Genomic DNA, 14245 nt, shown 5'->3' on the forward strand with positions numbered 1-14245 from the left:
TTGCCCAGGACCATAAATCACATGGCAGGCATCAAGTTGGAAAGCCAAACAATGAGTGCTTGCCGGTTCCATAATGTAATAAATATGCTCAACATTTTTGGGCTCTGATGTAAACTGTCCTCTGAGAAGTTTTTTTCTTCTTCTTCTCTCCCCCCCTAATAAGAGCTCTTTGACGGACGGTTGTGAAATTCTACTGTTTGCTATTTTCTCTCTCTACATACACGCACGCACACACACACTTTTAAGATGTAAGATTCCACAATTACTGCATCACTGTTGGACGTGTGATTCATATGATTGCTGTCACTTGAGGGTTTAACAATGTACCATGTGCAAGAAAAAAAAAGCCTTGCATCAAATTTAATGGGAAGAGTTTCATAAAATATGGTATTGTATTATATTATCCCAAGTATAGTTGCTAAATGAGTCAATAAAAATAAATAAATAAATACATAAATATTGTCTGGAGTATGGACTAAGCACTTCAGTTCACTACAATGAAATGTGATTTTAGGCGTTTTCTATTTAACTGTCCCTAAATAGCCCAACTGTACCATTCCGCTATTTAGCACACCTTTAAAGCGGTAACAGCTGTAGTACAACAGTTCTTCCGGTTTTCTTATCTTGGGTGGAGATAAACGCACTGCTGCTCAATGATTGACACAGAATCATCAAATCCTTGTTGAAATTGAATGTGAACTGAATCAAAGTAAACTATAGATACCTGTTGGAAACATGGCTTTAAGGTCCCATGCTACGCCTTTTTTATTTATTTATAAATTAAACTTTGATGCCCTTTTACAAGATTTGCTAGATAATTTGGGTTGGAAGTGCCCTGGAGATCCTTTTTCTGGGTATTATAGTTTTTCAAAAAATGTCTAGCAGATGAGATGGCTAGATTCCCATTCATATTCAATATGTAAATATCTTTACCCTGATTGGATTGCGGGTATACAGCTCTGCTTTGATTGTTAGTATAAAGATTAGTGTCTTGTGGCGGCGTTCATAACGATGTTCTTTTTGATCCTTTGATGTCAGCTCTTGATATTGTGAGGCAACCGTTTAGACATGGAGGTACTGTATATAAGAACCTGGACTCACAATGGCCTCTCAATGAAGCCTGAGGGCAGCCATTTTACGTTACTAGTTACCATTGTTACAAACAACTTGTGTTCAGTTTTCGCTGATTTCATTAATTTGTAAAACAAAAAGACAATATAAAACAATATTCTTCATTGTTGAATGAAAATGAGCAGAAAGAAGATAGGTCATATTGTATCTGGCTCCGCCCTATTTCTCTCCAGAGTTCATTTACAAGGTAATGTAATTAAAAAACAACAAACAGCAAAAAATAAATAAAAAATTACAATTGTGACAGCTTATCATTTTATGTTTTACGCCAGGACCCCTGAATTAATGAGAGCCTCTCAAAGAACAAACGTGTCTGTTTTCATTGACCATTCAGAGTACATGATGTCAAAATCGTGACTAGATTAGGTTTAGGTTTTACAATGCAAGATGGCCGCCGGTGGCTTCACTTCTCACTATGATGAGTAGGCAGCATGAGAAATCCAGGTTCTTACATACGTCTGTGGGTTTAGACCGCTGTGAGGCAGCAATTAGTCATACCTTACTTTAGTGTTGTGTTGTCATAAAATGAATGATGAAATAGCCTAAATCTGATCAGATAAACATATAGCTGCAGTCAATACATTGACTGTTCATGCTGCCGTTGTCCCAATATGATATGATGTGATGTAGTTAAATTATTTTTAGAATGAGTACTACAACTGCTGGGGTAACCTGTGTGAAGTTTACCAAGTCATCCTCCATGAAATGCGTCAGAGCACAAAAAATTGCTGGTTTCAGAATGCTTACGTATTTCTCCGTTAAGCCGTTACACGCGTGTCTGTCCTGGCTGTAGTGCAGCATGGCTAAGGGAACATGAATCTTTTTTTCTTCATACAATCCATTTATGACCCCATCTTTTTGTGAACGTATCACTTCATGAATCATCTCACAAGACAAGCAGCAGCAGCCACAGAATACAAGTGCTTCTAATGGATGGTGAATGGTCCAAAGTATCTATTGAAACTGACACTCAACGATCCTTACGCCTTCCATATGTCCAACAACCATAGCAACAGAAGCAACATGCAGTTTTAAATCTGTCATTGTCTGTCATCAGGAGCCATCTGTATTTCTCGAATTCGCTGTGCTTTCTCTCAGTGCCCTGGAGGGATGATGTTGTGGTGGTCGCCATGACAGCTGGTCACTTTTAGCTGAGTCTTGGTGTAAAGAGTATGAACGTGGAATACACAGTGTGAAGCCTGCTATTTTCTATATTGATGATTACGGTGAATGTGTATTTTTTCCTCCTACAGCTTGCTAACTAAGCCCATCTATATCACCACTAATTGTGTAGATGCACTGACTGACATCACTTTGAGCCTGAAAGCTGGACCCAGCTAATTTCCCAGAAACAGTCGATTGCCATTGCCATTGTATCCATTCGGTGCCATTGACTGCCCATTAAAGCCAGTCACCTCTCTTGATGGCAGGGTTAAAAATGACAAAGAAAGAGCCATTTTGTGTCTTGTCGACTTCCTCCACTCCCATTGATTTCCTGTTATCTGATCCTCTGACTCGGAGGGTGAGGGGTTTGCTGGAGACTGTCTTGTAGTTCTTGTTTTTTTTTATTTTAGTTTTCTGTGCTAGCTTTATGTGTGTGTAACAGTTTGCTTTGCAACTGATATCGTGATAGAACCTAATAGAACATCATTGCTGTCACATACCACTTTTGGGCATTCTTATTTATTCATACTGACTTTTATACTGTAGGTTGACCATCGCATTTCTTCAGATTCCCATATACACATATATATATATATATATATATATATATATATATATATATATATATATATATTATTAATAATGTATAAATTATTCTCGTAGTTTATTGAGGTAGTGTAGACAAATGCCCATTCGTAGTAACATTTTTTCTTTTTTCTTTAACCATTAATTTTTGCCAATGTCCACAAAGGAAATTTATCAAAATACCATAATAAACGTAAAAAAATATATATTTTCAAGTAGTTGATTGTTAATTTGCACATAGTCTGTCAAGGACATTTAGTCAAATACTCTAACTTCAAACTCCCACATTTGTTGATTCCGAAAATAGCTTTAATTTCTGAATTTTAACATAAATGTGGTTTCATTTTGATTCGTCAACTAATTTGCTCCAGAAACACAGAATATAAAACAGAAATTTGTTTTGACTATTAAATGTCAATGCACAGCAAAGACAATAAATGCATACAAAATGTAAATGTAAAAATAGAAATAATAACAGTTAAGGAGAGGGAGTGATCCACAAACCAAAATAATAATTAATAATACAGTGAGTAGTGTCAAGGGAAAGAGACTTACGTGGAGGGCAGGTGTCCAATTTGTCGTCGATATACAGTGTACTGTATACTTGGTGAGCCTTCACACTTTTCAGTGTGGAGCATCTGAGTGTCCTCACGTCAACCTCACTCTAGTCAGAGAATTAGTTGGCTTTCTCCATCAATGGAGGAGGAATGGGGTGGGGGTGGAGGGGTAGTTGAGCTGATAGAGTGCACTTCTGGACTAATGATGAGTCCGGCTGTGACGGAGTGGAAAAGAGGTGGAGCCGTGTCTGTGCCAAAAGTGATTGTGAGTTACAATCCTGCGTTCATCTTTTGTCATTTTCTTATGTGGACCTCTGACAGTAATGAGCCAAGTGAAGAAAAACACAAGGAGGCGGTGATGATGATGATGGGTGAGATGGTACTAATCCATTAGGGGGATGGAGAAATAAGAGGACAAAGATGGGAGTCAGATGTGCGCTGATGGTGACGATGATGATGACGTCAGGATAGACGGATCCAAGGAATCCACTCCGGGACAATAGAACATAAAATTAATCTATATGCCGATGATATATTACTCTATTTAGAAGAACCTGCTATCTCGCTAGGGGAAGCATTTAAATTAATAACTAAATTCTCTCACTTATCAGATTACTCTATTAACTGGACAAAATCAACATTATTACCTATTACAGAAAATTCATGGAATCCTACAAGTCAGGATCCACACTACTCCTTTCCTACAGGTAATTTAAAATACTTAGGTGTTAAAATTTCACCTAAGTTAACTGAATTAACTTCTTTAAATTTTTCACCATTATTGGATAGTATCCGTAGTGACCTGGAGCGCTGGAATAATCTTCCGATCTCTTTAATAGGACGGATAGCTACTATAAAAATGAAAGTTTTACCAAAGATTAATTATTTATTTTCAATGATTCCATTTAAACCTACGTCTAACTGGTTCCAATCGCTGGACTCTGCTATCATAAAATTCTATTGGAATAAAAAAAAAGCCAAAATTAGTCTATCTACTCTTCAGGAAAGTAAATCTAAAGGAGGTTTAGAGGCACCAAACTTTATGTACTATTATCTAGCTAATCAACTACAATATCTTGTGCTATGGACACAACCCAACAGAGATACTAACTGTTGGTTGGAATTGGAGCAGAAGGATTGTAATAATCTTAGACTGTCAGATTTACTCTTTATTACAAAATCAATAAGACGACATAATTGTTTTAAAAACCCAATGATAGCCGCCACCCTGACTGCCTGGTGGAAGGCATTAGAAATTACAAACTCCCAATTGGCGCCCTGTGGGCTCTCTCCCATTTGGCATAACCCCGACTTTCAACTTAATAATCAGTCGTTCCATTTAAGCCTATGGGAGCAGAAAGGAATTACACACCTTCATCATCTTTTCTCAGATAATAAGTTTATATCGTATACAAACTTGGTCCAGAAATATGAAATAAAAAAGGGAAATTTCTTACATTATCTGCAAGTTAAAAATATGGTTAAGAAACAAATCCCAACACTTCAGGATACGCTCCAACTGCCTGTCTTAGCTAAAGATATTATAAAGCTTTCTCCAACAACAATAAAGAAAATATCAAAAATATATAAGTTATTTTTATACACAAATAAAACGTATTTACCGACTTTAAAATGGGAAAAAGACTTGTCTATAGTTCCGGAACCAGACTTTTGGACCCAAATCTGTGAAAATGTATTTAAAATGACCAAACAGACAAATTTGCAACTTATCCAATATAAGATACTTCATAGAACATATATTACACAATATATGATGAAAAAAATGGGACTCTCTGACTCCGACATTTGTCTCCAGTGCTCACAAAACACTGCCGATACTTATCTTCATGCTTTATGGTCATGTACTCCAGTGCTGCATTTCTGGACTAAAATCTTGGAAAAGCTCGCTGATATATTAAACTGTAGGCTTCCTTTATCTCCAAGACTGTGTTTACTAGGTGACTTAACAATAACTGAGCTACCATGTAAACAATCTCAATCTATATTTATAGCCCTTACTATTGCTAAAAAAATAATCCTTGTCAATTGGAAAAATAAACAATCTCTAAATATCGACCACTGGTTAAACTTACTAATAAATTATATCTCAATGGAAAAAATCTCTGCCTTAAATAAAAATCAAGTATCAAGATTTAAACAAATATGGTCTATGTACATAGAATATTTTAATCTCAATTTGGCAACTTAATCCTGCCAAGATTCTGCCTGTTAACGAGAGCCACCACATCGTTCCAACTTCTGTTTTCGCTGCTCCTGTATTTGGTATTTTGTATCTGATTGTTTTTATTTTTATATAGTCAGGAACCTAGTTGCTGCTAGTGGGCTCGAGCATACCACACTATACGACACTATACTCAATAACTCCTTAAGATCTATTTCTAGTGGGCACTAAGCATCAACACTTGGTGTTACTGCATGCTAATTAGTCAATTTTCTTGACGCCGTCCCCTGTGGTCGGGCGGGGGTGGTTCTGCCCCCCCACCCCCCGCCCCCCCCCGCCCCCCCCCCCCCCCCCCCCGTTGTCTGCTCGGTGGCGGTTGCGTCTTGGCCGCTCCCTGGGCCCCCTGTGGGGTGCGGTGTTGGGGTGCTTCCCCTGGTGCCCGGGGCGGTGCCGTCCCGGCGCGGTCCGCTGCTCCGTGCCCGGCGGCGCGGTTCGGGGTGGGTGGGCCTCCGGTGTACCCGTGGTTCCCTCTCCCTCCTCGCCTCCTCCCGCCCATCCTCCTCTGCCTCCCGGTCCCTTTTCCCTTGTCGCCCTCTCTCCTCCTCTCCCCCCCCGCCTCCTGCCCTGCAGCCGCCCTTTCGCCTTCTTGTCGTCTTCTCCCCGCTTCCCCCGCCCCCCCCCCCCCCCCCCTTCCCTGTCTGCCCTGCGGCCCCTCCCCCTCCCTCTCCCTGGGCCTTGTAAATATACACATAGGGCACACAACACATTTCTTGGTGGGGTGGGGAAGGGTGGAAACACCGTCTTCACCCTTCAACTCCCCTCCAATTTTAATGCACCTCACGTCCAAGGGGAGGGGTGAGTTGGGGCGGGGAGCCATCAGAGGGGATGGACTGCAGTGCCTGGCAGCGCTGTGGTCCCCCCCATTTGTGTCCCTGCCCCACCACTTTGTCCCTCCATTTCCTTTTTTAATGCACCACACATATACATATTCATTTTTTGGGGGGGGATACGGGTGTGTCGGAGTAGGGGAAATTTTTTCCCTCTGCTCCGACTCACCTGCTCCCAATTTTAATGCACCACACGCACACACTTGTATATACACTGGGTGGGGCCACATTCACGGTGTAAGGGTAGAGCTCGCCAGTCGGCGAGCTGGCGGACTCAGTAACAGGGTTAGGTGTCACTTGTACTCTGGCGTGACGACCGGGGCCTCTCCCCACCGGGCTCGGTGTTCTGGTGTTCCGCCTTCTCCCCTGGTGCTTCCTCCTCTGCTTCCCCCCTCCCGCCGCTGTGCAAATGTCGCGCGGCTGGAGGTGGGGTGGGCACATCCTCCCTCTCTGCGCTGCTGCCCGGTGCCGGTTTCCAGGGGGGGGTGGGGGGTTCTCGCGGGGGGCCGGGTTCGCGGGGGGGGGGTGGCGGCCGTCGGGGGGGGGCGGCTTGTTTGGGGGGGGGGGGGTGGAGGTATGGGTGCTGGGGGTCGGGGTGTGTTCGGGGGTTTGGGGGTCGGGGGTGGTGGGGCCTGGGTCGTGGTGGATGGCGGGTTTGGGTGGGGTGCGGGGGGGTCGTGGGGGGATGGGGGCTGGGGACCGGTGGGGCGCTGTGGGGGCCCGCTGGGCCTCGTTCTGCGGCCTTGGGCTCGGGGGTGTGGGCCGGGGCTGGGGCGGGGGTGTTCCGGGTGTCTGGGTCGGCTCGCCGACCGGTGTCCGCTCGGGTGGCTTGGGGGTGGCCTTGGTGCTGCCGCGGCCTGGGGATTCCGGGGGGGTGCTCGCTTTGCTGGACCGCGGTTGACGGCTTCTTTCTTTGGTGGTGGTCCTTATGCATGCCAGATCCGTCGCACCAGCATCTACTGAAACTCAACAGTAGTACCCTCTCCCTCCCACAGCCCCTTGAATCAGTTGGTGCTGGTGTCTGTGGTTCTCACTTTGCTTTATCTATCCTTCCCTCCTTCCTCTCTTTAGTTTTTCCTCTGGTCACTTGAGATCTTAATTTATTAGAAGTATGAGGTTTCTGGGGTTGGCATAAGACTCCGGTTTTGTAACCACGCAGGAGGGGTCTTGTTGGTGCTGGACTTCACTTTGATGGATTGGATGTACTGGCTTCTATTGATCTCACTCTGCCTTATCGATCCTTCCCTCCTTCCTCTCTTTAGTTTTTCCTCTGGGCTCTTGAGATCTCGCTAAATTTGCTGGAATTTAGAGGCTTCCGGGGTTGGCGTAAGACTTTGATTTTGTAATCATGGGGAAGGCAGGAAGTGTTTGGTCGGTGCTGGATGTCACTTTGATTTACCTTTCTTTTCACTTTATTTCTTTTTTTTTTCTGACCTTTTCCCTGGTCTCCTGACCATTTAAATCTCACGACTCTGGCAAGATTCTGAAGTACCTGGTTAAGGCGAAGGGTAATGGGATATTTATAAGGTTTTAGGTGAATGAATGAGTATAAATTTATACGTATTTGCACGCACGCACACGCACGCACGCAAACGCACGCAAACGCACACACGCAAACGCACGCACGCACGCAAACGCACGCACGCAAACGCACGCACGCATACACACACAAAAAAAAAAAAAAAAAAGAGCAATGATGACAAGACGTTGAATCGGTAAGACTACCGAATGAACAATTCTGAGCTCTTCAAAAAAAAAAATAAAAAAAAAAAAAAATAAAAATAAAAATAAAAAAAAAAAAAGATGTGCGCTGATGGTTTATATTCACTTGTCCAGCCACATTAGGTACACCTGCACAATCTAATGACATCCAATGCAAGAATTCTGCCATAGACAGTCAGTCTCTAACTTTTGGTTGCTGCGGTCAGGGTGGTATTATTTTTACAATACAGTGGAGCCAACATCAAATCTTCATTGTTTTTTTTGTTTTTTTTTTATTCAATTTTTTTTAAGGTTACCAGGGCTGGGTATTGCCAAAAACCTCACGATACAATGCGGTATCACGATACACGTGTATTCCGATACATGGCTTTCAAGGCTATATAACACCTATCCTGATGTTTGACATATATTTTCATGAAAACAGTCATATGTATACTCATGATATTATGGCAAAAATGTTTTCTACTTCTATTGTTTACAGTGCTTCTGGTTTACTGCCAGCGCTGTGCCTGGCTGAAATGTGTGCGCAGTTTACAACAAGGAGCAACTTTTGGTGCCGATAAACTTTATGAATAAATTTGTAATATCAAATCTGAAACCTCAGTATCAATGCGGGCAATGTAGAGAGGCCCACAACAATATATTGCCGTATATACATATATATATATATATATATATATATATATATATATATATATTTATATTTTTATATTTTTTTTTAGCACAACCCAATTGTTCAAGGGACAGCAACATGAAAAATCACCATTTTGGGGCTTTTAGCTGTGTTAAAATGCTAATTCCTCACAAAAAAACATGACAGAAGTGGTGCTTTCCTCCAGTCGCCCCTCTCTGAGAAATTCTAGGTTATTCTGCTTTCCAAGCACCAGCGCCTCCCATCCTGAGAAACTGAGCCAATGCTCACTTTATGACTTCAAAAAGTGCGGACCCACCCCAGCACCGCCTAAGCGGACTAAACGCATGGCCACTTTCTCTGAGACCTCCATGGGATAGTGACAAAAGTCGCCTTTATGAGTAAACATTCTGTCCAAATGAATTCAAAGGAATCAATTATCCTTCACATTTGCAATGCCAATTGGCTGTCTTAAAATCCCATTCTGGCTGACACTTGTGTAAACTACAAGTAAAACATTTGCAATGTTGAACCTAACTAAACGAATAGTATAGTGGTTAATGTGCTTGTTATGAAAGCAGCAAGTCACTGGTTCGAAACCAGCCACGGGTTTATTTTTTCCTCTTCCTTTCCTCTTTCGTCTTCTCTCTCCACCCCTCCGCCACAATTTCTTGTTTCAAATGTTTATTGAAGAATAGGCTTGCGTCAAGTTACGTGGCGTACTCAGAGGAGTGCTCAAACGCAGAGCTACAACAGCAGACTGCAGTCTGTTTGCCTTGTCAATCATACGGGGAGAGGCGGTGTTTTACTGAACTGGGCGTTTTACTTTCGCGTTACAAATCTAACCAGCAAAACACCTAATATTTCATAAAAAATTACATCGCCATCGTGTCAAAGGTAAGATTGAATCATTATATGCCTATAGTTAACTTTTGGAAGGGCTTAAGATACCGTGATGTAATCCCTTTAACTATTATACTGTGATTTCTGTGAGATGTGTGTGCACGTGCGTGTGTGTGTACGATGTTTTTGTGTCGCAATAAATTGCGTTTACTGTTCTGTTTGTCATCACACGTTCCCTGATACCCTTTTGCGCTGATGTCACAAATCTGTAGGGGTGACTGTACTAAGTAATTTTAAAATGTTATCTTAAAAAACAAAAACGTGCAGTACTTAACTTGCTTTAGCTTTGAGCATGAACGGTAATTAAAATGACCATGGTGAGCTGTTTTTTTTTTTTTTTTTTTTTTGACATTGTCACACAAATTGTGACTTTTAATTAGGAGACATGAATGTTTATATCATATTTTTGGTTGTAATTATAGATAGGAGTGTGATGTGAATTCAACATGAGTCTTCACTTATTTTTTCTCTCTCACTGTTGTTTCATTTATGTCTTCTTCAATCTCTTCTGGCAATGTGATAAAAAAACAAACGACATTTGCAAGACTAATAAGGCTTTGTTTTAAGTTGAGAGGGATTCATTTAACAATATGTTTACTATTGTGGTTGGAGAACTGCACTGTATCATCCTAACAGATGTTTCTAATATTTCCCCCTCTTATGTAGCTTAAAAATGTTATGGCATATAACTTATTGATCCAGATTTGAATTTCATCCCTTTGTTTTTTGCTTTTCTTTTTTTTCCTTTTGAATATTATCTATACATAATAGATGGTTCTGAGGGGGAAGAGGACGAGGTGGAAAAGAAGAAAAGCAAGAACAAGCCAATAAAAGAAAAGCCAAACGTACCAAAGAAAGCAGAGAAGAGGAAGATGCCAACGGAAAATACAGTGACAGCAAAGAAGAAAAAGAATGAGGTATTACAGTGTAAATAGGTTTTTAAACACTCTTGGAGTGTTTTTTGTTTTCTATTGTTAGGTGTTTCCATGTAAATATTTGTATGGAAAAAAAAACACTTATAGGCCATAAGTATAAATTAAAACAATCAAACCAGAAACAGTTAATGCCAGTGTTCCTGTACAGCGTGAGGGCATATTCTTTTGCTGCTTCACAAAGTATTTTTTTAGGGCTTAACATGTAATCCATTTCAGATGGACATTGCAATGTGAAACAATAAAACTGTAAACATTTTTTTAACTGCTTAATTTTGGTCAGAATGCTTCATTTTTTTATATACCGTATCTTTTTGTTAGATTTACCTGTGACATTTATTAAACACGACACAAAAGGGAGAGAAGTTCAAAGTTCAAAGCTCGTGAGGAGAGAGGAAAGGAACTGACTGACAATTCACTACTGCACTCTCTGAAAAAATCCTCTCCTCATCCTCTCTTTTTATTTGGTTTTCACGCCCCTAGTTACATGGGTGTTCCAATCCTAAAATGCAAATGTAAGGCATAGTTGGAACACTGTGTACTTGTTTGTCAGTGTGTGTGTGCATGTGAGTGGAAGATTGCTGAGTATGTGTGGTCAAGTTTGCAATCATTTCTTTAACAGTTAACAGGTGGATTTAGGTTAGTTGTTCTTCATGCAAGTCTTGCAGTGTTACTGAGGTACGTTAGCAACTTAGCTGCTAAATCGGCCAAGGTCGCCATCATTTATACCGTAAAAAGTCTTCTTTATGGTGTTGGTGAGTTATCATTAAATACAACTGTGTAATTAAACCGTAGCAGCACAAATGAACAAGACAGATTACTTCCTCCACATTTTGTGTGTGGTAATAGCATCTGCTGATTCAGCCACCATGTACAAAGTGCAACATTGGCTCGCATTCTTTCTTGTTTTGGTAGCCTGGAGCATGCTGATCTTTTTTGCCTCTTCTCGTTGTGGCAGCTGGTCCCCAACAGCTGTCAATCTTTGTTCAAGTGTGGCGTTTGCCGTTTACTCAAAGTGGCAGATCTATCATGCCAAAATGGCTGCGCTAACAGCCATTTTCGAACGCGTTACACAACGTCAGGATCTCTATGGCAACGCAGAAGTACCAAAAAAGAAGTAAACTCGACCTCAACAGGCAGAAGTCTGTTTTGCACCACCCTTTCTGGCTGTGAAGTGCATCACACCTGTGTCGTCGCAGGCATCAAACATTTCGAGGCAGGAGAGCGAGAAGGAAAAATCAACCAAATCACCCAAAAAGAAAAAGGTAGGCCACACCAGTATGGTTAATGTCCACACTCCGTCAGTGCTTCTTCATATTCCAAGTGTATTTCCAGAGGAAAAAGAAGAGCATTACAGATGTGTTGGCCGCTTCTGACCCAAAACCAGGCTGTCCTGCAGACCTTCAGAACTTCCTGACAGGCTACTTCTCAGACAAGCGCTCCGTGATCGAGCAGGAGGAGCTCAAACTGCAAGGTGAGTCCTCACAAATCCGCATTTAGATGTCGGATTTCGATTATTTTGCCGTCTGATACGCCTGCCGCATTGTTCCAGATTCTTGCTTCTTGACCTGCAATGACCTGACGCACAGCCTCTCGTCCTATCTGAAGCACAGTGAGTGTCGTCGTCATGACGTTCTTCCACATTCTTTTGGTCATAGTAATTTCCCAAAATATTGTCCAAGTCAATTGCAGATGGTTGAGACATCTATTGCAGGGGAGGCCTTTATTGGAAGATTTTTTTTTTATTTTATTTGAAATTATACTATTTACGTCAAGTGAAATTTGAGCTATGTTTTGTAAGACAAACATACAAACCCACGCACACACACCACAATGTAACATATTTATTACTGCATAGGGACCTTGTTTACAGTGTATGGAAAGACTCCATTTTTTTTTTTTATTCATCTAAGAGACTGTTTACATCCTTGCTGTTTTGATTATCAATCGTCTCAGCAGTTAAACGTTTGATGTCAATTTGTGAACAACATGTCAGTGAATCGAGATAATTACACTCAGCCATTAGATTCCTGTTGGAGGAATTTATTTTTAAAGCTAATGTAAGATGAGCTTAAAATTATAATGTATTGAGATCATAGGAGTGATGAGCCTCAATTAGTCTTTTTTTTTTTTTTTTTTTTTTTTTTTTGGTTAATCGCGACAGGGCTGGTGTCCATGAATGTCTTATCTTTGATTATTTCTTTATCTCTCAGTTTGTCCCAAATGGGCCAAGATTCAGAAACAACACACAGAAAAACAATCGGTGGTCTTGCTTATCGTCTGCAGCTCTGCCCTCCGTGCCATCGAGCTCATCAAGTAAAATCTTTCATTTGTTTGAGTGAAAAACTATGATAAATCAAAGCACTGTGTCATTTGTTTTTATTTCTTCCCCAGACAACTGACAACATTCAAGGGTGAAGCCAAGGCCGTAAAGCTTTTTGCAAAACACATAAAGGTTGTACAGACTGGCTATCATTTCAGCGCTAGTAAATGTTCTAGAAACAGGTGGAGAACGTTTCTATATCCGCAGCCCACGGGCCTGAGATTTCCCACCCTTGCTCGAGAATCATTTCAGTGTGAGAAGTATTAACAGTCGTGATTGCGTATTTTGTCATTGTGTGAAGATTGAGCAGCAGGTGAAGCTGCTGCAGAAGGGCGTCGTTCACATCGGAGTGGGTACACCTTGTAGGATCAGTGATCTTATTCACAGAGGTAACTGCACACATCCAATCTTTAATCACTTAAAAAAAATAAACATTAAATGCATTTATTCTCTCAAGATGGATTAAGCTTGCAGGCGTTGCGCTTTCTGGTTCTGGACTGGAACTGGAGAGACCAGAAGAGCAGGAGGATGATGGACATACCTGAGGTTGGCTACCGCCCCCTGTTGGCACAAAATTGCACTGTACTACTCTACATTCGATGAAAGTTTAGACCATTCAACTAATGTTTTTATTCACTTGATTATTATTATTTTAGTGATGTGCTATTATTATTTATTTTTATGTGGCGTTTCACTTAAATGTATCCATCCACACATTCATTAAAGTTTAGAATGCAGCCTTATAATAATAACCATGGTTGCAGTCCTTGAACTTTCAAATCATACCTTTCAACAGTTGTGTATTATTTATTTCCAAGTGTTTCTGCTTTTCTTTCAGATCAAGCAGGATGTTTTTAAGCTGCTGGAGAGCTGCATCCTCGACAGATGCCAAGCAGCTAACGTCAAAATTGGACTGTTTTAACTCAAGATTGTCAACTTGAATCGCTGCTCGTGATTTATACAACAAGCTTACGAGTTCAAAGCTTCATCCTGCGGCATCTTACTGTTTGTTTGCCCACGCTATGCTTTTTACTTTTGTTGGAGGGTGTGTAGACATGTGCGACGTTGTTTGTTCAACACATTGTCGTGGCGAGATGTTTTCAATAAATTGACCGTCAAATGAAAGTGCCGATGACATTGTTTCCCACGATTTTTGCTGAGATCAAATTAGGGGTGTCAGGCCATTAAAATTGTTAATTTTAATTAGTCACCTGACTTCAATCGTTAA

The 14245-nt window shown here is 41.1% G+C and overlaps 1 protein-coding gene across 3 annotated transcripts in view; it reads left to right on the top strand.

Moving 5' to 3' along the window:
* The window catches only part of cmss1 (cms1 ribosomal small subunit homolog), a 30544-nt gene extending 16392 nt beyond the window's left edge, over positions 1-14152 (top strand). The window contains exons 2-10 of one of the 3 annotated variants that reach the window (XM_077536104.1): positions 10534-10679; positions 11831-11959; positions 12030-12168; positions 12247-12306; positions 12908-13010; positions 13089-13149; positions 13319-13406; positions 13475-13563; positions 13856-14152. In XM_077536104.1, the coding sequence (XP_077392230.1) occupies positions 10534-10679; positions 11831-11959; positions 12030-12168; positions 12247-12306; positions 12908-13010; positions 13089-13149; positions 13319-13406; positions 13475-13563; positions 13856-13939 (899 nt within the window). In that variant the 3' untranslated portion in view covers positions 13940-14152. Of the gene's footprint in view, positions 1-10533; positions 10680-11830; positions 11960-12029; positions 12169-12246; positions 12307-12907; positions 13011-13088; positions 13200-13318; positions 13407-13474; positions 13564-13855 lie in introns of those variants that run through there. The other 2 variants (XM_077536105.1, XR_013287195.1) reach the window with 2 other exon arrangements.
* Positions 14153-14245: the final 93 nt, after the last annotated feature.

Source organism: Festucalex cinctus, chromosome 11, assembly GCF_051991245.1.
Source record: "Festucalex cinctus isolate MCC-2025b chromosome 11, RoL_Fcin_1.0, whole genome shotgun sequence".
Lineage (NCBI taxonomy): Eukaryota > Metazoa > Chordata > Actinopteri > Syngnathiformes > Syngnathidae > Festucalex > Festucalex cinctus.